The 23,614-nt window shown below is 44.0% G+C and overlaps 1 protein-coding gene across 1 annotated transcript; it reads right to left on the bottom strand.

Moving 5' to 3' along the window:
• Positions 1-890: 890 nt before the first annotated feature.
• Positions 891-23,446, bottom strand: LOC133528545 (pre-mRNA-processing factor 39). Its single transcript, XM_061865951.1, has 20 exons — positions 23,225-23,446; positions 22,523-23,140; positions 21,933-21,986; positions 21,791-21,844; positions 21,626-21,676; positions 21,132-21,209; positions 20,873-21,016; positions 19,126-19,269; positions 16,538-16,699; positions 16,108-16,233; positions 15,304-15,430; positions 14,469-14,616; positions 12,794-12,953; positions 10,743-10,853; positions 10,180-10,344; positions 9,386-9,606; positions 9,060-9,144; positions 6,582-6,765; positions 3,043-3,241; positions 891-2,560 (listed from the first exon to the last, which is right to left on the bottom strand). Exons 1-20 carry the CDS (start codon positions 23,252-23,254, stop codon positions 2,338-2,340), a joined length of 3,084 nt encoding a protein of 1,027 aa, XP_061721935.1. The 5' UTR covers positions 23,255-23,446; the 3' UTR covers positions 891-2,337.
• Between the last annotated feature and the right edge of the window lie 168 nt (positions 23,447-23,614).

A 23,614-nucleotide genomic window follows, 5' to 3' on the forward strand; every position in this document is an offset into this window, starting at 1 on the left:
CGTACGATTTTTAAATTCTTAATTTTAATGTTTGTGAGCGCGGACAATTATAATTATTATTCATAAAATTAATCCGCGACGCTTTCGCGCATTATAGTTAATCCCACACCCACGTACTGGGTGCGTCGTTATTTTTAAAAATAATCTCCGGTCGAAGAGACCCTCGAGCCTTCACCACCTCGACGGCAGGGCTGGAGCCCTAGTCGTTCGCCCGCCGTCGCCTCGGCTCCTCTTCTGCGCTGTCGTGACACCCACCAGCTGCGGACCTTTCGACCAGCCAGGGCAGTACCACTCCGGGTGCAAATTTAAGACCGGCCATTGAGTTCCCACGACCCTTTATTAAATTCTAGTTTTTTTTATATATAATAAAGTATTTTTGTTAACGTAGCTGGTAGTTATTTTTCTTATCTCTGCCAACTTTCCTAGAGGACATAATCCCTAGGGAGTAACGTTACAACATCACGCAGTTTTTTTTTGTAAGATTTGACTATAAGGAAGTAGTTGATAAATACGCGCTGTTTCTGAATGAGTATTTTTCTTAAGTCGGCTGAGGACTAACATACTTATAATTACATGTGGCTAGGTCCTATTTGCCAGATTTATTAGGCTTAGAAGTAGGCATATTACAATGCGCTTATGAACGTCAAATAAAGCTACATCGGCTCTAACCCTACACCTCTGACTGCCTAGGAACTCTGCGGGACACATAATTAACATGCATTAAATAAGAAAAAATACAAAATGATATTGGAAGGAACACCTAACAAGATAATGTTGGATCTCCTTTTGGTAATTTCTTCCAATTTTTTACTCGAAATTAGGTCTAGTTCCAAATCCTACTTAGGTAGAGTTCGCTAAGATGCAAGAGATAATGAAATGAAATAACAATATATAGTTTATAATCTTTTTTTATTTAAATGTACAACAAAGCATTAAATGTTGCAACAATCACACTGAGTAGTCGGTTTTTGTAAAACGGTGGTGCGGTAAAAACACTTAAGTGTAATCGTCCAATCTTAACCTACTTCCCTCAAACCCATACACTACCTAGCGTAACTAATTTTCTGGATATTTCGCTGTAAGGATACATGTTTAAACTACATCGATATTCAAAGTCCCTTTATACTTGGGCTAAACTCATGGCATTCACCATTTTGTGACCATCCAACCAAACCATCGTATCTGTTCGTATGAATGTGCCAGCAAGAGTTTGCCATGTACTTTGAAATACCGAGTCTCACTTTGCTCTTCGTGTACGTTTTGCTACCGTGTTTATTAGAAGGCTAGAACACAAGAATTCTTTGCCATTAGGCGAAAAAGAATTGCCTCACTGCTTAGGAGAGTACGCGGAAGCAGCAACAGCATGCTAAGGACGTTGGCCGATCTCACTCACAAAATACTGGATAGATGTGGTTATTGGGAGGGACAAATAGGGTAAGCCTATATATCGCTCGCAATACCTACTACGTATTTTTTGTATTTTCTATTAAGTTTCCTGTAAGATACATAGTTCTTATGACTAACATAGATTAAAAAAAAAAATTAATTACTGACCAATTTCTATTGATTATGGTCTGAAATAAACAATTTTTATTTATTTATAATCCAGTAGCGAGTGTACACGAAAAAGCAAGCGTTATGCAACAAAATAGTACATTACGATACAAGTGCGAAAAATAGGAAATTCGAAACGAGTGGCGATAAATTAAAACACGACCGAAGGGAGTGTTTTAAATCGACACGAGTTGCGAATTACCTATTCGCACATGTATCGTACAACGTTTTACAGTACATATGGCCCTTTAAATGTTCGACACAGTAACATAATATGCTACTTCTCGCACTAGTGCTATAAAGTAGCCCCATATGTACTGTAATAGATATATTGATTGCTGTTGATAAGTCAAGTTTAATGGTGTTGATCATAAACGCCTGTTAAGTCTTAAAAGCTCTGGATAATCGTTTGTCCTTATCTTTCATTTTGCCATTTGTATTTGTTAGAAAACGGACACTTTAACACGGGTTTGCTAAGTTTTATGAAAAGTGTAACAATTTCGTGTTTCGACTTTGACAGCTACAGAGATGGCGCTAGCATAGTCAAAAACTTACGTTCCGATCACTGGCAAACACAAAATAAAACAGACAAACACCTATCCACACGTACGTGTTTGGTTTTCGCTGTTTGTCGTTGTTTGCAAAGTATGTGGAGGCGGCGTAAGAGTTACCTCTCTATTACAATCAATAACTGTCACTCTGAGCTTAGGATGTTAGTATGTTCCTGTGAAACGATCTGTAGGGTAGGTATTTAGAATCTGAGATCAGTGACGGCTCGGGGCGCTAGTAGTAGTTGGGGTACTGCGGCCAGGGGTGCGGGTGCGGGTGCGGGTGGTGCTGGTAGGGCCCGGGCGGCTGCTGGTAGCCCCAGGGCGGCTGGTAGGGCGGCGCGTAGCTCTGCTCGTAGGACGCGCTGGTGGCGGCGGGCGGCTGGTAGTAGGCGGAGCTGGCCGTCGTCGTCGGCGCACTAGCGGCCGCTTCCTTTTTCTTCGTGTCTGTGCTGGCGCTGGAATACAAAATTTCGATTAGAATGCTGACGTATTACCGTAGATTTTGGCAGATAAGGATGGAACTATATTTCGAATGAAGTGCAAAACAACGAAATTATACGCTATTATTTGCTAACAATTATCATAGCCTACCGGCGACCTGCTCGGCGAGATTTCTGCTCCTAAGCGCTTTTTACTACAAAGCGAGTAAACCACGTAATCGGCTAGGCTAGGGTCGCGTAGCGCGCACAGGCAGTGTCTTAAATTCCTATTATTAAATTAAATAGCACAAATTTCAAAGGTTTTTAAACTTGCCGTCTTTATTAGTCAGGATCCCGATTGTACATATAGGTGGTCAGTCTGGCAAGTCATCTTTGTCAGTAGAAAACGGCGGTAAGCTCGTAAAATGTAGGCACACAGGTTCGTTCTCCCACATGCACACCCTTTTCTAGTGACAAAGTGGGGTGTCGGACTGTATTTACCAGGCGCGCATACTGACTTGGGCGGCGGCGGCACGTCGTGCTTGTCCTTGCGCGCGCGCTTGCGCAGATGCTTGGCGAGCGCGCGCGCGTGCGTGCCGGCCGCGCGCGCCGCGCCCGCGCCGCCCAGCTCCTCGGCCAGCTCGCGCCGCCGCCACGCCAGCGCCGCGCTCGTCTCCAGCTCCGCGCCCTCCTGCTTCTCGTATGACGATACCAGCTCTGAAAGAGATGACAAATACATATCGTCGGCTTAAGTCTCAAACCTCGTAACTCAATTAATAGTAGATTAGATTGTTAACCGAGGGTGCGATGGTTATTTTTACCCGAGTTAAACACTCCAGTTTTCATATCGACTACGAAGAAAGTTAAACACAAGAAATGTAGGTTTATTATAGATATAAGTAAGTAAACACTTTATTGTACGAGAAAAATAAATATTACATCAGATGGAAAATAATTGGGTAGTACAAAGGCGAACTTATGCGTAAGAGGGATCTCTTCCAGTTAACCCATACCTAAAAGAGTAATTAAAAACTATATCTAAATTAATTATATATTATTACATACCATAAACCATATAAAAATAAATATCTTTATATACATATATGAATAAATATCAATATATATTATGACCGCACACATCTTCCCACCTGTCAGTAGGTTCTTCATCTGAAAACCATAGTTTTTTTAGTTTATATTTTAGTGATGCCACTGATTGACACTGAATCAAAGGATTTACGGTGAATGATTTGTGATATGATCGCTGTTATTGAATCGGGATAGAGAGGGAAAGATCAGTGCTAGAGCGTAGTCGGTGGTCACTATCGTCTGCTAGAAACTTGAACCGCTCAGAGAGGTAGGGTGGGGAAGAGGGAATGAATAGTACTTTAAAAAGAAGAGATAACGTATGCATGTCTCTACGGCGGCGGATAGGTAACCACTGAAGCGAAATGACGAAATATGGTCAAATTTGCGGAGACCAAAGACATATCTTATGCAAACATTTTGTAGACGCTCCATCATGTTGAAGAGTTCCTCGTTGAGGTCAAGGGTCGCTACGTCCCCAAAGTCCAGGAGAGGGAGCAGAAGAGAACGGGTAAGGATGACTTTCGTATGAAACGGTAGGAAATTTCGTAGTAGTCGAAGCGAATGAAAAAAAGAAAAGATTTTCTTGTTGACATTGGAAATATGAGCCGACCAGGAAAGTCTGTTCCATGGTTATACCTAAATTCCTAACAGTAGAGAAGAACGGGATATGAGTTCCGTCAAAGAAAATATTAGGCAAACTTTTATTGACTAGTTTGGAGATAAAGTAAGATCCACCAATGACAATTGCCTGCGACTTCTTGGCGTTGACCATTAAACCTAACGACGTCGCCCAGCCACCTATAGAAATTAAGTCCTGGTTTATGATTCTAACTCATCGATGCTACCGACAGCATATATCTGCAGGTCATCTGCATATAAGTGATATGATGAGAGAGAGGGTTGGGTGATACCGTTGATGAAGATGGAGAATAGTAATGGGGATTGCACTCCGCCTTGGGGAACACCAGCGGTTAGTTAGCTCCTAGTAGGGCGTGCCGGGAGTGTACAGCGCGAGGTCGAGCCGCTGCATGTGCAGGCGCTGGTTGGGCGGGTTGCGGCCGGCTGTGTGTGTAGGTACGTTACCTTCGAGCTCCTCGTAGGGCGTGCCGGGAGTGTGCAGCGCGAGGTCGAGCCGCTGCATGTGCAGGCGCTGGTTGGGCGGGTTGTGGCCGGCTGTGTGTGTAGGTACGTTACCTTCGAGCTCCTCGTAGGGCGTGCCGGGAGTGTGCAGCGCGAGGTCGAGCCGCTGCATGTGCAGGCGCTGGTTTGGCGGGTTGTGGCCGGCTGTGTGTATAGGTACGTTACCTTCGAGCTCCTCGTAGGGCGTGCCGGGAGTGTGCAGCGCGAGGTCGAGCCGCTGCATGTGCAGGCGCTGGTTGGGCGGGTTGTGGCCGGCTGTGTGTGTAGGTACGTTACCTTCGAGCTCCTCGTAGGGCGTGCCGGGAGTGTGCAGCGCGAGGTCGAGCCGCTGCATGTGCAGGCGCTGGTTGGGCGGGTTGTGGCCGGCTGTGTGTGTAGGTACGTTACCTTCGAGCTCCTCGTAGGGCGTGCCGGGAGTGTGCAGCGCGAGGTCGAGCCGCTGCATGTGCAGGCGCTGGTTGGGCGGGTTGCGGCCGGCTGTGTGTGTAGGTACGTTACCTTCGAGCTCCTCGTAGGGCGTGCCGGGAGTGTGCAGCGCGAGGTCGAGCCGCTGCATGTGCAGGCGCTGGTTGGGCGGGTTGTGGCCGGCTGTGTGTGTAGGTACGTTACCTTCGAGCTCCTCGTAGGGCGTGCCGGGAGTGTGCAGCGCGAGGTCGAGCCGCTGCATGTGCAGGCGCTGGTTGGGCGGGTTGTGGCCGGCTGTGTGTGTAGGTACGTTACCTTCGAGCTCCTCGTAGGGCGTGCCGGGAGTGTGCAGCGCGAGGTCGAGCCGCTGCATGTGCAGGCGCTGGTTGGGCGGGTTGTGGCCGGCTGTGTGTGTAGGTACGTTACCTTCGAGCTCCTCGTAGGGCGTGCCGGGAGTGTGCAGCGCGAGGTCGAGCCGCTGCATGTGCAGGCGCTGGTTGGGCGGGTTGTGGCCGGCTGTGTGTGTAGGTACGTTACCTTCGAGCTCCTCGTAGGGCGTGCCGGGAGTGTGCAGCGCGAGGTCGAGCCGCTGCATGTGCAGGCGCTGGTTGGGCGGGTTGCGGCCGGCTGTGTGTGTAGGTACGTTACCTTCGAGCTCCTCGTAGGGCGTGCCGGGAGTGTGCAGCGCGAGGTCGAGCCGCTGCATGTGCAGGCGCTGGTTGGGCGGGTTGTGGCCGGCTGTGTGTGTAGGTACGTTACCTTCGAGCTCCTCGTAGGGCGTGCCGGGAGTGTGCAGCGCGAGGTCGAGCCGCTGCATGTGCAGGCGCTGGTTGGGCGGGTTGTGGCCGGCTGTGTGTGTAGGTACGTTACCTTCGAGCTCCTCGTAGGGCGTGCCGGGAGTGTGCAGCGCGAGGTCGAGCCGCTGCATGTGCAGGCGCTGGTTGGGCGGGTTGTGGCCGGCTGTGTGTGTAGGTACGTTACCTTCGAGCTCCTCGTAGGGCGTGCCGGGAGTGTGGCAGCGCGAGGTCGAGCCGCTGCATGTGCAGGCGCTGGTTGGGCGGGTTGTGGCCGGCTGTGTGTGTAGGTACGTTACCTTCGAGCTCCTCGTAGGGCGTGCCGGGAGTGTGCAGCGCGAGGTCGAGCCGCTGCATGTGCAGGCGCTGGTTGGGCGGGTTGTGGCCGGCTGTGTGTGTAGGTACGTTACCTTCGAGCTCCTCGTAGGGCGTGCCGGGAGTGTGCAGCGCGAGGTCGAGCCGCTGCATGTGCAGGCGCTGGTTGGGCGGGTTGTGGCCGGCTGTGTGTGTAGGTACGTTACCTTCGAGCTCCTCGTAGGGCGTGCCGGGAGTGTGCAGCGCGAGGTCGAGCCGCTGCATGTGCAGGCGCTGGTTGGGCGGGTTGTGGCCGGCTGTGTGTGTAGGTACGTTACCTTCGAGCTCCTCGTAGGGCGTGCCGGGAGTGTGCAGCGCGAGGTCGAGCCGCTGCATGTGCAGGCGCTGGTTGAGCGGGTCGCGCGCCACTGCGTCGTCCAGCGCCTTGCGCGCTGCAGCCGGCTGCTGCCGCACGTGGTGTAGGAACCGCGCGTATTTAATGGATAGCGCTGAGGCGATAGCCTGACAAAGATAAATGATAATGTAATATATTCAATCCGAACGATTTAAAGCGCGAATCGAACGCTTCACGCGCGAGTTTGACTGGCCACCGTATTCGCGCCTTGAATAGAGCTTTCACACTAAGTTTGGAGCGGGATTTTAAGGAAATTTGATTATCCAAAAACACATCAGACGTGCTTCCAGACCCAAGCACAGAACCGCTGCATTCCATGGCAGCTTTCGTTACGCTGCCACGAAGTGCTAGAATAACCTTCCGCCACCAATTCGACAGAGCACAGAGGGTTGCTTAAAATCTAGATTAAAAGCGTACCTAATTGAGAAACAAAGTTATGCTACCCAAAGCTACATAAAAAAAGAACACCTTCCGTCTTCTTTTTCCGGTTCCCGTCATTGTTATTAAGTACCTATCAATTATGTTCTTTAGTTGCCCACCAATTAAAATATACATACATGTAAAAAAAACAATATCGTTTACTTTTTTAATGTGTCTTAAAAAGTACACGATAACTTGTCAGTGTCATGCCAAGTGTCAAAGTTTGGAAGTGAGGTTATGCAGATTGAAATGCCGCATTCAAATAATCGCCGTTATAATTGTTAATTTAATTTGTTATTGGGAAAGAAGTGACTGAAGCAGGAAAAATCTTTAAATGTCGTTTCTTCGTTTACAGGTCGGTATTATTAGTAAGAGTACATACAATATAGGTTAAAATTAAAATTTGTAGAACTAAAATAAATCATCGTTTACAGAGCAACACAAAATTAAGCGGCCGCCAGTTTACCTTTTTATTTTTTCTGTTAACGACAGCCAACGAGGCAATGATAGTTTCATTCAGCCAATAATTAAATGCATGTTTTAGTAAAATATCGTATGATATAACATTTTACTTATAACAAATAAATATTTAATTTTTATCGTATAGTAATATTTTTGGACGTAATAAACGTGTAATGAAATAAAAAAACATAAAAGTTTTTGGACATCCAATCCAAACTCTTTGGTGTAGACGTATGGGTTACGTTCAGAAATAAATTTAAAAAAGTTGGAAAAGTAAAAAAGCACTAGTTCGCAAAAACAGACTTTGCGAACGCTAAACAGCTATGTAAAGTAGCACTTTTTGAGCAACTGGATAAAAAATACCTTGCTTTTCAGTAAGAAAACGTCGTTAGGAAACTTGTATATATCTGCGTATAAAGGTTATTTGTTTTACAAGGGGGCAAAGTTGTTGTTTAACCAACCGCTCGTGCCAATGTTCCGATCAAGCAAGATTCCGAAAAGAGGGATCTTGAGGGTTGCGAGGGTTTCAAGGCACGAGGGTTCAACCAATTTTGCCACCGAGTGAAACACAAAATGTTTCACCACACCAACGCGAGGAAAAGTCTAACTGTAAAATATCAAATAAAATCAAACCAAATGAAAGCCAAATAAACGTTATTAAGTATGTAATATTTAAAATCATCATTTATTATTAAAAGTCAGTTCTACCAGCTAAGGAAACTACTCAAAATTTGCATCAGATTATTTTGCCACACATGTCGATAAAATGCAACTTTGTCGACCGTTTTTGAACAATCAAGAGAGCCGAGTATGTTGAAAAGATATGAAAGAAGGCTGCTATACCTAGCAGTGGCGGCGCGTCACAAATATTCGTAGGGAACCCGGAGCTAATTTTGGGTTTCCTTTTCTCCATGAACCGATCGTGAAAGTACTCAACGGGCTGAAGTTTAGACAAGCCGGTGGGAATCGAGTTCTTTGAACGATCCGCCACTGATACCTAGCTCAACCTGTTCTAGTTTCGGGAGTGTTGCGGATTGATTAGTGACAATGGTTCGCTGGCCAGTAGAGCAGCGTGCATATGCTATTGAGGCGTACCGTACCAAACGATTTTCACTTAGTACTAGGGTACTAACCCCCTACGCCTTAGGAGGCGTAATATTTGCTTTAATTTCGGAATATGCGGAAAAGGTTGGAGGAGCAGAGCGGACACAGTGAAGGTTGACATTTAGAAAATGTGATATTTTATAAATCCACATCTGCATTCATCTTCTTTTCATAAAAATAATACGTTTATGTTTTAGTTTCTTTTAATCACATTTTAAACCGGAAATCTGCCGCAATACACTGACGGAAGGTTCCGCTCGTAAGCAGTGGCAGCATGGTTCCATTTTTATCGCCTGTCACTATGCCCGTTACTTTTGCACTTACATACTTGTTACAACGTGACAGGCATGGTGACAAATGATAAAGAGCCGACCATAGCCCTTTTACTTAGCTACATCATAATTTATGAACTCACCTTATTCTTTGCCGCGGCGATATAGGTCTCATATAGCTGCGAACATTTGTCGTAATCCCCACGACGACGTTCAAGGTTGACGCGTCTGAAATTGTTAAATAGCGTTAACACCCGTTTTGTTTCGTATTTCTGCCGATTAAACGATATAAGCATGGATACGAGAAAACGGTTTAATGATTTCCTCCAATTATTTCAAAATGAGCCCTTAACTATATTATTACGGTTCAGTTTAAAGTGCGTCCAGTGCAAGAGCTGGTCCGGCTTGTCAAGGTGAGACAGCACGTTCGCCCTCTCGCTCTGCCGCCAGCTCTATGATATTTGGCTACCTGTACTGTATCTGCACCAGCGTGGGGCAGGTCTTCTCTATCCGGTCGAGGATCTCGGCGGCCTTGGCGGCGTTGCCGTGGGCCTCCTCGAAGTGCGCCCAGTGCAGGTGCAGCTCCGGCTTGTCGAGGTGGTGGACGGTGCACGCTCGCTCGAGGACTTCGCGTTCCACAGCCACCAGTTCCGGGTTGGTTTCTATTCGCTCTTCTAGGAACTTTATCAGCTAAAAACACGAAATATTTTAAGATTTAAAAAAAGTCATGGTGATCTTTACATGTAAAAAAAAAACTGGTTACAGACAGGTAATGTTAGAGACGCGACTTTGTATACTATCCCTACTAAAGTCAACGTCATGTAAAAGTTTTATAGCACTAATATCAAACCCATCGTATTTCATATATTACCAAAATTAATGGGGTTTAACTAAGGTTGTGCCGTAAACAAAAAGAAAATGTTCTTCAAATCAATAGAAAAAAGGTGACTCAAAAACGTATGCATCTTAAACAAATTCATTAGCTCAAAATCCGGAGGACTAATTCTTGTAGTTTTGAAAATTGGTATAGTTATACCTTGTGGTCTCCAGATAGACATACTAAAAGTCGTCGAGGGTGGGGGTTGTGCTAAGGGTGTAGGGATGGGGTTGGAGGTGCCTTTTTTTTAGATTTTTGCTCATATCTTGAATATTTTTACAAATAGCACTATAATTACTTCGGACAAAAGATTTACCATGATATTCCCTACAAATTTGGGCATGTTTATTTTTCAAAGGTTCAAGAAAGAGTCCATGATTTCGTACCCGCATCCAGAACTCATCGTAAAGCGCGCAGGCGATGAGGCAGCGCTCGTGCAGCACCAGGGCGCGCTTCAGGGAGCCGTGCTGCTTCTCCCATTCTAGGTACGCCTTCCAGTTCTTCAGCTGGCAACGCTCGAGGGGCTTCACGTGGAAGTAGGGCCGCTTAATCTGAAACACCAGAGAAATTTAATTTATCAGAACAGCTAAGGACATGTACAGGGTTATTTTAGGCACATGGCCAGAACAAAAAAGTCAAAACATTTTAATTAATTTAGCAATGTTGATTCTATAAATAGCAACCGTGAATACTTTATTTAGTCATGGTGAACTTTTTGGTTTACAGCTCATTCCGGTTTAAATTACCCTTCATGTCGTCATCAGAAATATTGAAGCGGCCAATAAGCTCACAAATGTAAAAAAGCTTCATAATTGTTAGTTTTGAGAACTTTGGCCGTTCTAAAAAAGCTATGACAACCAAAAATGATGTCTGTTTGAAAAATCTAGTAGCCATTTCAGGGTTTTCAGGAGTGTATAGGTACATAAACCTGAAGTAAAACAACACTCACGCCCTCCTCGAAGGTCCACCTCGCGGCCACCTGCTCGCCCGTGGTCTTGTGCACCTTGCGGCGCGCCGCGATGATGCGCTCCTTGATGGCTTGAGCCTCCTCGTCTGAAGCCTATATTTTTAATACAATTTAATAAATGTACATATTTTCAAGCAAAATACTTTACAATAAAAAAGTACAGCCGCAAAATGTCGTAAATTGCACTGTGAAAAATCAACAATTAATGATACATATGACTCTTTTATACAAGCTACGTGCAAGTTTTAGTTTGGGTGTTGTTGTTTTCCAAAGGGCAAAAGTAATCAACCAATCAATTTATTTATTACAGACAACAGTTTTTAACTTAATCTACATGTTAGTTTACGAACGCTAATAATAAATTAATAAAAGTGATTTAGTCCTCTGCTGCTCATTTTGCAATGCAAAAGTGATGAAGTTGTACTTTTGCTACAAAAAAAGGATGGCGTGGGAGCACTGCACTCCCGCAGCTCGGCCTTCGGCCTCGCGTGCTTGAGTGATCCAGTGGCACGCTCCGGGCCTTCGGCCCTACGCGGAGCTCGGCCTTCGGCTTTCGCTATATAGTTACTTTGGGGGTTGAAGGGAAGTTGGAGTTTAAACACGACCCAATAGTAAAAGTGTCTTGACAAGCTCTCATCCGGCGTACGGCCTTCGGCCCACCGTTTCGCTTGTCTTAGACACTTTTACTATTGGGTCGTGATTGACTTCTCCGCCAGCGACCCTCTTAGGTGACGATTCGGGCCTTCGGCCCTACGCGGACTTCGGCCTTCGCAAGCTTATTTACACGGTTAACTTGGCCTGGCGTGGTTGGATAAGCCTTCGGCCTTCACTGGGTTTTCGAAGCTCAACGTGGAAGGCCCGTCGGTTTACTTATATAGGCACCTTTACTGTTATTTTTATTGTTGTTAGTATAAAGAATATTTGTTCTCCAAAGGGTAAAGGTAATGCGGTTGTACTTCTGCTTAGTACTGCACTTTCGCAGCTCGGCCTTCGGCCTTGCGTCCTTGGGTGGGCGATCCTATGGGACACTCTGGGCCTTCGGTCTTCGCTGGGTTCCGAAGCTCAGCGACGCTTCGCTTATTAAAACACTTAGGGAGGGTTGGTTTTCCTTTGAGGGTAATGCGGGAAGTTGGAGCTTAGACACGACCCAATGTGTCTTGACAAACTCAAGTAGGGCCGCCCGCCTCGCGCGAGGCGTCGCGCACGTCGGCGCGCAGCCGCACCAGCTCCGAGCGGGGGATCACTCCCACATGCTGTGTACAGCAACACTCACGATGTGGTCTATGGGCTCGTCCTCGCCGGGCGGCAGGTCGAGCTGCGGCGCCGCGCCGCCGGCCTCGCGCACGGCGTCGCGCACGTCGCCGCGCAGCCGCACCAGCTCCGAGCGGGGGATCACTCCCACATGCTGTGTACAGCAACACTCACGATGTGGTCTATGGGCTCGTCCTCGCCGGGCGGCAGGTCGAGCTGCGACGCCGCGCCGCCGGCCTCGCGCACGGCGTCGCGCACGTCGCCGCGCAGCCGCACCAGCTCCGAGCGGGGGATCACTCCCACATGCTGTGTACAGCAACACTCACGATGTGGTCTATGGGCTCGTCCTCGCCGGGCGGCAGGTCGAGCTGCGGCGCCGCGCCGCCGGCCTCGCGCACGGCGTCGCGCACGTCGCCGCGCAGCCGCACCAGCTCCGAGCGGGGGATCACTCCCACATGCTGTGTACAGCAACACTCACGATGTGGTCTATGGGCTCGTCCTCGCCGGGCGGCAGGTCGAGCTGCGGCGCCGCGCCGCCGGCCTCGCGCACGGCGTCGCGCACGTCGCCGCGCAGCCGCACCAGCTCCGAGCGGGGGATCACTCCCACATGCTGTGTACAGCAACACTCACGATGTGGTCTATGGGCTCGTCCTCGCCGGGCGGCAGGTCGAGCTGCGGCGCCGCGCCGCCGGCCTCGCGCACGGCGTCGCGCACGTCGCCGCGCAGCCGCACCAGCTCCGAGCGGGGGATCACTCCCACATGCTGTGTACAGCAACACTCACGATGTGGTCTATGGGCTCGTCCTCGCCGGGCGGCAGGTCGAGCTGCGGCGCCGCGCCGCCGGCCTCGCGCACGGCGTCGCGCACGTCGCCGCGCAGCCGCACTAGCTCTGAGCGCGAGATCACGCCCGTCACCGGCTCCGACATCACGTGCTCTTGGAAACTGCAACACAAAAGTAATTCCAAAATTGTTTTTTTTTTTTTATAACAGTACAGAGCTGAGACAGACTAATAAATTTCAGAAAGGCTGGGATCTACTAGTAAGTAGGTATCGTTTTTGGTAGGTGATTACTTCACCTATGACTTAATTACTAGAGAACGTAAGACGACTCACGGTTATACTCATTAGCGCTCCTATACCAATTTAGTATACGAGTGCATTTCAGTTCAGCGTGCGTAAGATAAGAGGAATCACAGTTCACCCGAAAACCTATATTTATTAGTAGGACGGCGGAACATGTTTTAGGTTAGGTTAGTGACTTTTTTACTAGCTTTCATTCGGTGCCCACATTGTCATAGTAATAAAGAAAAAAAACAATCCCTCCTGCCCCTTTTTTCATTTGCAGGCGCCATTTTAAAAATTTATGTTGCCTATGTCACTACCACAATTCTGACAAATTCAACCACATCTCATATGTCAAGCCGTTTGGACTGTAGGGTGTGCCAAATAAATGGAAATATGTTTTCTTACAATGTGTATAATTATAAATGAAAACGTTTCCAGAAAAATAATAGTTTTTTTATCCGACTACATCAGAAGGAGAGTAATGTGTTTTCTCATATTGTATTTAGGACATCATACTGAATGCACTGATACCAAATATACCCATATCAGAGACGACATGAGCGAAAATCGATTTCTAGAAGACTTTTCAAGAAAAGGCCAGACCACTATATACCTTCTCTTAAATTAAGAGCTTGTCGAGACGTAGAGTTCCCGAAATACTAGAGCCACACATACACCTTGTCCAGATGCTCTAGCATGCTTTAATACTCGCGCGTAAAACGCGTGCAACGCGCCGGACCTTCGACTCGCTCGTCTTACGCGCGAGCGCCACGATAGAGATACTCTGGTATCACTGCAGCGTTCAGTTCAGTAGTACCTACACGCGACTAAAGTTATATTTGGACGAATATAAATGCGCGAGTGCCCACGCAGGCAAAACGCTTCATCTGGACAGGCTCTAAATTTTTGACAATACGTAACCGGATAGTTTTATTAGATTCCATTTATCATCAGATCAGCTGCATATTAAAAATAAAAAGCCTGTGTAAGAAGGAAACACTGTGGCAGATAAAACTAAATACAAGTTTGTACATTGTAATAAAGACCGACACCTCTAGGCGTAGCGGCTTATAATACGCATGAAATTAGACTAAATCTAGGAAAATAATCTCTTAACGGTCAGGTGTTGATTGATTAAATAACAACCCCTTTTGACACATTTTTGACGATTTTATTTACAATAAATCAAATTAATTGCATGAATAATATTCATTTTGATTTCAACAAAAAGATAAAGCATCATGCCAATAAATTTCGACGGGAACCTGAAAACGTGTAAGGATTTTGTATAACTTTATAGTATATCATAAGCTAACTACAAGCCAAAACTACATACAATAAATATTGCAGATTTAAAAGCACACATACAGCCCGTGTGAAGCGTATACTGACTTGTCAAAGTGCGAGGTGTAACCGAGAGTGGGCGTGGCCAGCAAACGGTCGTATATATTGGTCACGTTGAGCGCGGACCCGTTCTCGGCCTCCCACTTGATGTACGACTCCCACAGGCGGTCCGAGCGGAACTCCAAACCGCACGCCTCTGCAAAACATTAGCTGGTCAACTATTGCATCGGATATAATAAAATGATAGTTCCACATATCGTATCACATAACTCATATATAACAGTTCCTACTTACTACCGTATAAAATAATCGAATCGTGACAATAAAAGCGCATTTTTTGTTGCATTAGGTGTTCTTTTTTTCCACGTTATATTATTTTTCCTTGTGTTCAATTAAATTAGTTTCACTGCGCAATGAATTAAATCAATTCGTTTTTATTATTATCTAAATGCATTCCTTATCGCACATTTACACTTTTACGAAAAAAAAATCTAACCACTGTCAGTTTACTCTTAAAAACTTTAAATTTAGGTTTGCAAATAGGGTTGTTCTTTTGCGTAAAACAATATGATTAGGTAGCCACTAGGGTGGGTCACCCGTGTATGGAGAACAAAAAAAGTTTCATTTATCCTTCGGTAATAGTTATAAAAGGTTACGTAATAATACCAATAAACAGTATTTAAAATTATTTTTACAGTACATATGGTGCTACTTTACCGCACTAGTGCGAAAATTAGCATATTACGTTACTGTGTCGAACATTTAAAGGGCCATATGTACTGTAAAACGTTGTACGATACATGTGCGAATAGGTAATTCGCAACTCGTGTTTGAAAATAGTGTTCGAGATTTGCTAAACAATATAAATAAAGCAGGGTCTTACCTATAGCTCTCTCATACTGCGCCTTGATGTATGCGTGATCTTCGGTTCTAGTGGCTTTAATGTGATTGAGGTAGTGTATCCAAAGATCAACCGACAGTGGGATAGCTTTCAGCCCCCTTTCCAATACCTGAAACGTAACGGCATTGATGCGGGCGCTCCGAGAGGGGTGAGCACCGCCAACCGACGGCACAACGAAGCAAGGGAATATCATATAGCATTGTATCATTGTATGTGTCATCTCATATAATTTTGTATAGACGCAGCGAGGGTCGGTGAGGGCACGGTGGTCGGCTCACGTCGCCTCGTGCGCCTACTTATATAAAAGTTGCCTGGGCTTAGACCTGTGACTCGCCGCGCCGCCCGCAGTAGACGCCGACGCTTCTTCCGTCCTACTGCCTATTGGCATTATACGCGACCTGTCCGCTCCATGCTACCATGGATTAGTCATTAGAACCTTAATTATATCCACCATCAATTATCACGTACTTAAATATAATACATGAAACGGTATTACAATACATGCGTGTACAGAATATAAATAAAAGCACTAGAACTAGAATATCATAACACCACAAACGATACACTAGGTAACAAACTCCGGTGCGTACGGACGGCTTTGCGTTACGAACGTGGGCCTCGAAGCGCTGTTGGGAAAAAAAAGTAATTGCAAAATACCAGTTATGACTAATAATATAAATCCATAGTGTTAAGACAGAAATGAAACTCAGGCGTATTTATTTGATGGAAGCCTTACCAACTCACGACTATAAAATGGTAGCGTGGTTGGGGGGCCAGGGTACTCACCTCGAGACACTTCTTTTTACTTCCTTTGCGTTTTTCGTAATCGGCGTATTTTCGCCAGTAGCCGTAGCAGTAGGGATAGTGCGACAAGAAGGCGTCGTAGGCCTCTCGTGCGGCCTCAACTTCGCTCTGTGGACAAGAGGCTTGTGTAGTCACTCTGCTACAGAATTCTTTTAAGATTGTAGTGAATTGTCGTAATCAGTTGGCCCTTGCCGATCAACATGAGTTTCAGTTCTTATTCACCTCATAAGACAGAATAAGATTAGCAAATGTTTGTCATCATATTTTAATATTAAAAATTGGGAGTGGATATGTATTATAAACAGCAAATGTTTGTCATCATATTTTAATATTAAAAATTGGGAGTGGATATGTGTTATAAACAGCCAAGCCAAAATAAAAACATATTACTCAAAATGTATTTTTCCCTTACCTCTTGATCAACATACTGCAGCAGATATGTCCAGCCAGTGAAGTCAGTGGGGTCGTCATTGACAACCTTCCAATATTTGTCGAGCTCCGGGAGAGCTTTCTTCTTTGGCTTCTCGTCCACTGACGGCCGCTTCTCGGAAGGCACTGGCTTGCTTTCACCATTCTATTTAAATAAAAAATAAGGGTAACTTAGATTAGATATTAAGATGGAAAATCACTTCAAACACTTTCTATTAGGCTGCGGACGGGACGCACGCGACTGTCGGCGGCGCATGCGGGTCGCAGTCGATCTCGTCCAAAACAGAGGGTTCGACGTGTTGCCCCCGTGTCACACTTACGTACGATATTACGAGTGCGACTGAGAGGCAACACGTCGATCGTGGTTCGCGAAAGGCCCACTCCACCACGCAGTGGGCCATATCCACTCAACTCTACACATTTTGATCCAGTTGCTCGGTGCCGGGTCACCGGTCGCGTCCGAAAATAATTAAACAGGGAACAATCGAAATCATAGACAGTATCTTTAGGGGTTCGACCCCACAGATCATGCACGGATCAAGTCAACACACTGCGTATCATTTTGGAACAGGCTACTGAATGGCAGAGGGAAATGTACCTAACGTTTGTAGACTTCGAAAAAGCCTTTGATACGCTAAAGTGGGCTTGTATCTGGAACCGTTTACGTGAAATTGGGGTCCCCAAGAAAATCACCAACCTCATTAAGGCTATCTACAAGAATTACTCTTGTAGAGTGACGCATAATGGCCTCGTCTCGGAGGATATTCCAGTGAATGCGGGTGTGCGACAAGGGTGTCTTCTTTCTCCTCTCCTCTTCCTTGTTGTTCTCGATGGCATCATGCATCACACGATCGACAACAAGCGCCGCGGCATAGAGTGGGGACTCTCCAACGTCTTAGAAGATCTGGACTATGCCGATGACCTATGCCTGCTGAGCCACACACGCGCTGATATGCAAGCCAAGCTGGACGACCTTCGAAGTGAGGCAATGAAGACGGGAAAGTTAACATCCGGAAGACCCAGGAGATGAGGTGCAGGGCGGCAAGTACCGTGCCGCTCCTTATAGGCACAGAGGCTGTGGAGCAAGTCCACAAATTTACTTACCTCGGGAGCGTCGTGTCAGAAACTGGAGGGACCGAAGAAGACATCGCTTCGAGAATAACCAAAGCAAGAGCAACCTTCGCACGGCTCCGACCCGTATGGCAATCAAGTAAACTGACTCGGAGAGTCAAACTCAGAATATTCCGATCAAACGTAAAACCGTATTGCTATATGGATGCGAGACGTGGAAGGTTACAAAAGACATCTCGCGCCAGCTACAAGTCTGTGTTAACCGCTGCCTCCGCCGCATTCTCGGTGTATACTGGCCCGAGAAAATCTCTAATGCCAGCCTCTGGAGATGCTGCAATGAAACCCCGATCGACCAGCAGATCAAGCGCCGGAAATGGAGTTGGATTGGGCATACACTCCGAAGGGATCCTAAACACATACCGAGGCAAGCCCTAGACTGGAATCCCCAAGGAAAAAGGAAACGTTGCCGTCCAAAGCAGACCTGGCGCCGGACTATAATTGCAGAGGCGAAGGCTATTGGGAAGACTTGGAGCGAACTCAAGCACGAAGCTCAAGACCGATCCAGATGGCGGCGCACTGTGGACGCCCTCTGCCCCATCTAGGGGACATAGGACAATAAGTCAAGTAAGTCATCTTTAGGGGTTAAAACCGCTAGAAGCCCAAATTTCACTAAATTTGGATTATTAATTATACCTAGGGCAGTAAAGTAATAAATGTCTTATCTGTCAGGAAAGTATTATGTCCGCTTCGCCTCGTAGCACAATCTGAATAGGACAAACCTCGCAGTCCCTAGAACAGTCCTTAAATTTGGTATGTATGTAAAGGTCCCTTTTTCATGTCCACACACCATTTGACATTTGGGGACCTCAAGGAATTGAACCCATCTTGGAAAATGTGTACCATCCTGGAGAAATTCGTGTTTTACTCTAAATCTATGAAATCTAAATATGAGAATATGGTGTGAGGCAGCATTAAAGCTTATTCAATTCCACACAAAAAAGTCTTACATAGTTTACAGCGCATAAAAATCTTTTCAACTTACACAATTTTACAACTTCGATAAGAAATATAAAGATAACAATTGCAAGGAATTGACTCAATGTAAATTGAAATTAAACAATTTAGTAGTGATTTTAATGGTTGCAGAACCTTGCCAGATGACCTTAGTAAAGAGACTGAAGGAGATTTTTTTTTGCTGGTTTACGGGAGTGCAACAATTGCAAACCTCAAAACTATGTCGTAAATCAAAATTCTCCTGCTATTTTGTGTGATTGCTGAATTTATAAATGTTATATTGACTTGTAAAAGAGCCGTTGAGGCCTACTTGCAGTAAAAATTTTAATTTTGGTAAAAAAAAATATTGGGATGACAGATGCTACGACAAATCACTTGACTATTTCCGTACATTTATGGAGTGTGGAATACCTTCTATACATACATTATTTGAGTTGCGATAGGCGTTGTCTATCAACGATTTTCATCAGTGACATTGAACAATACCTTAACAACGGCTTGCTTCTTGCTGGATGACTCGCTCTCAGAAGTAGGGGACCCAGGATCATATCCGTCCTTGTCGTCGTCAGTTTTGCGCTTTCGAGACTCTTTTGACTCTTTCTTTTCTGGCAGCTCATCCTCTGACACAACCTAAAAAAACACGCTGATTGTGAAACTTCCTTTCTTAGATCATACCTAATTACATATTACTCAACATTTATTAATTAAACTTTACAAGCCTCAATTAGGTAATTTATGTTTTATCCTTTTCTTACAAGCTTTTATCGCTGACTATTCTTTTCTTTCATCAGGCAATTAATACTCATCAAGACAATTCTTAAAACTCCAAACACAGGTTGCGTTGTTTTATCACAGAGTTCCTATGGCCACCACCTGCCTCCATCATCAGATCTGCTCAATGGTACCATAATATTGCATTGTCACCCAACTTACATATGTATGCAAATTTTCAGCTTCAGCGGAACCGGGAAGTTGCACGATTTGCAAGTTAAATAAAAGCTTGTAAAATAACAGATTACGACGAACAATTAATATTTATTGGGTCATTACCTACGAAATTGGCGTTTTTGTTCATAAGTATTAGTCATGTCATAGTTTATTTATTTTAATAGTAACTTTGAAGTATTTTTAATTTCATTAGTGCGCTACATAACAACGATTTTACATACAATTATTTGCTACTACTAAAGAATAAGTTTTATGTATTCAGAATACTGCCTTGAAAACAGCTCTTTTCATGTGCTGCCGGCTCGAGTATTTAAATGACTTATATTTTTCTGACAGGCCAAATAAAATAAAAAATGAGATAGTAAATGTGCCTTAAAAATGTCTGAGATTACTGGCAAAAATTTGTTTGGTTTGAAAATGCCATCACAAAATAATCCGCAAAATTGTATGAAAAATTTCGTTAAAAATCTCCATACAAAACGCCAATTTCATAGGTAATGACACTAATGACCTAATAATTGAGGCTTGCAGTGCGTTTATGAGTAATGCCATTAGAGTATTAATGATCATTAAGAAATGGAATGTTTTGGAGTAGGCACTAATTGACCGAGCGTTAGCGAAGGTCTCTGTTTTAGGCTGGGGCAAAAATATTTTTTTATGTCCACATGTTTTCTCCTCTACAGGTCGCAATTCTCAACTGATTCTCGTGAAATTTTGAGAGCAGGTCCGATGATTTTCTTAGATTCTTTTCAAAGTGGCGAAGCCATACGGTAATATGGCAATTAGCAACTTTAAGTGTTTAGTAAACACCATGGATTACTGCGACATAAACGCATATTGCTTGTGTCAACGCAACCTAACGTGTATATATAGGCAGGTTTTTAGAGAATCTTCTTTTCATCCTGTTACCCCCTGCTGGGGTGTAGGACTCGAACCATTTTCTTCCACTGACTCCGGTCCTGGGTTTTTAGAGAATATACGTTCTTAACTATCACACTTAAGGTGATTGACTAACAACTCTACATCTCTACTACCTACTCTCTACTCTACTACTCTAGAGCAGGTCTACAGCTCACACTTCATTGAGCCATTTGCATTGATTTTGATACAAATATTGCACTACTAACAAATTGATAGCCTTGAGACTAAATTCCTAGACATTGTGACCATTTCTTTGGTGATTTTAGTCTTAAAAGAAGACTGATCATGAAACCTCTATATTAACACAACAGGGATACCAAAACCGACATGGATACTCTAATTAAAGATATTTTTATAATGGCACCTCAGTATCAGCAGGAAGTTCAGCAGGCTTGGGTCCAGGAAGTTCATCATCAGAGACATTTTCAGCATCCTTAACACTTGGCTTCTGAACGGCTGGGAGCTCATCTTCTGAGACCACTTCAGTCTCTTCTGCACCTCTGCTAACCTGTGAGGTAATACAATGTTATAAGAAATGATCAATGTTGTTTGAGTATTTTGAGTAGAAAAAGAGTATGTTTGATAGTAAATACTTCATAGGAATCGGAAGCATAAATAATTACCTCTGGAATAGTTTTCTCAGCTGCCATTTCAACATCATTTACTTCTTTTTTCTCAGAATTTTTTTCAGTTTTTGTTTCCTGTTAAATAAAACTAAACAATTAGAAATATATTTAACTCACAATATTTATCCAAAAAGAGCAGCATTTGGTGAAATGGTTTTTCTTGTATATGTATTGTGTACCAATATTGCTTTAATGATCTTGTATCTTAAACTGTTTGCGATTGGTGCAGTTAAGCATATCTAGCAAAGGTACATTGATTTAGTATTAAGATGTGTAAAATTTAAGATAACTCTGATTGTCAAATTCTGAGGAATTCAGTGACCGCAAAATATATGGCACAGTACAGCACCATCTGTTTTGGTGGTGTTGTCGTCAAACTAAGGGGCACTGTTGTTCATAGACTTCTCTATTGCAATCATTTCTAAAGAGAAATGATTGCAATAGACATAGACAAAGGTCTATGGCCATAAAATATAGCATATGAATCTTACCTCTGTTTTCAGTTGTTCGGTTTCGGCCTGAGGTGCTACTTCTGTAGTCTCCTGTGAACAAAAATATACATAAATATTTCGAAAACATTAAATAGGTAAGAATGAGTAACAATTATAATTATTTTATCTATATAAATGGATGATCATATCTAAAATTTTAAATACCTGTGCTTCCTGTTTCTCTGCCTCAACTTCAGCTGCTGTTTTTGCTGGTGTAACCTGAGAAAAAACAAAATATTTCTAAATAAACCAGTTTCTTTTATTTTATCAGTATAAATGGATGATCATATCTAAGATTTATAAATACCTGTGGTTCCTGTTTCTCTGCTTCAACTTCAGCTGTTTCGTTTGACGGTATGACCTGACGAAACAAAATATTTCTAAATAAACCATTTGCTTTTAAAAGATGGCAAGCAACAACAAATAACAATACATAGCAAAAAAAATTTATTATAAAGCTTCCATGAAACTATATATTAAATATATTTAAAAACGCACAGTCTTGTTTTTACTTGAATATGAATGAGCCATTTCAATATATTTAGAAAATAATACTTTGGAGTGTTAAGTCTGCAACTTCATGCACACAACAATAACATGGTTTTTTTTTTACTGAATATGCATAACTATTGACACCTAAATCAGGTGTGTTCAATCCAAAAATAAATAACAAGTCCTAGATCCAGTTAAATGGAAAATATGGTATGATAATATATACAGAACCCTTTGAGTGACTGATGCACTTGAATGATTTTAAAATGCTTAACCCTTGGAGTGGTAGGCTGTCAACAGATTATGTAATTTAAATGTCAAATTTGATTAATTGAAATAAAATAAAAATTCCAATAACTCAAAAACGATATATGCTACTTGAAGAGTTAAGAATATTTTTAATACCTGCTCAATTTCTTCCAGTGGCAGGACAGGTTCTTGATCAGTAGAAGTTTCATTAACAGTTTTAACCGCTTCCACATTAGCAGTTCCTTCATCTGCATCTAGAGTGATTCCAGCATCATTTGATGACTCTATCTCATGAATTGCATTGTCTTCATCAGTTTTATCTAATGTGTCTTCAGCAATGTCATTTGATATTATTTCACTGATTTCATTATCCATGTCCATTTTTGCTGGAGTACCTAATAAATCACCATCTGTATCTGAAACTGCTTTGTACCCGTCACTCAGATGCGAGTCTCCATCCGATAACACATGGTTCAAAGAGTCTCCCGCGAACGTTACGGCATTGTCGCCGACATCGAACGAATTCAGTTCGGTGTTGAATCCGTCAGTATTGTTTACCAAATAGTCTCCAACACTCCCTGCAGAAAACTCGACAGCGTTCAGAAAGCCCGGGTTGGACGTGGACGACTCGTCTACCCCTACGGCGTCCACACTGTTGAACTCCCCCTCGGTCAACAAATGCGATAAGCCATTAGAATTTTCGTTAATCAACGGGCCCTCATCAGTGTCCATAGGACCATCATCCGCATCTAGAGGTCCATCCGATAAACACTTCTGGAAAATTGTAAAATAATTAAATACTTCACGGCTGTCGGACCCACCGATTGATTGATAACCTAGTAAACACCACTCACTTACCTGCAAATCGGGGCTGGCATCATCATCCATTTTTAATTTTAATCAATAGTTACAATTCGTACTATAATAAGAACGCGTATACTTATATTCATAAAACAACTATCGACACAAGAGAATACACAAGAATACAACAAATTCTATCGCGCAACGCGCAACCAAAACCAAGCAACCCGAATTGAATGAATATTGAATCTGTAGTGAAGATACATTGAAGATAGTACTACTCAAGTACTACTCGTCTCGACTCAATGCGTACGTTGTGGTCTATAGTCTATGGCACTCCAAATTGTAAATCGATGAGTAATCGACTCTTCTGTCATCGCCTAAAATTTTCTTGATATTATACATCCCTAGCCGTTTTTTTTATACATTAAGATATGATGATGTTGA

Source organism: Cydia pomonella, chromosome 19 (assembly GCF_033807575.1).
Source record: "Cydia pomonella isolate Wapato2018A chromosome 19, ilCydPomo1, whole genome shotgun sequence".
Classification (NCBI taxonomy): Eukaryota; Metazoa; Arthropoda; class Insecta; order Lepidoptera; family Tortricidae; genus Cydia; species Cydia pomonella.

Bases quoted from the DNA above. Each gene is read 5' to 3' on its own strand.
- LOC133528545 (XM_061865951.1), bottom strand. From the start codon at position 23,254: ATGGATGATGATGCCAGCCCCGATTTGCAG. The intron at 21,210-21,625 runs GTAAGATTCATA...TTTATTTAACAG, and splicing joins CCGAACAACTGAAAACAGAG to GAAACAAAAACTGAAAAAAA. The intron at 2,561-3,042 runs GTCAGTATGCGC...TTTGTATTCCAG, and splicing joins GACGTGCCGCCGCCGCCCAA to CGCCAGCACAGACACGAAGA.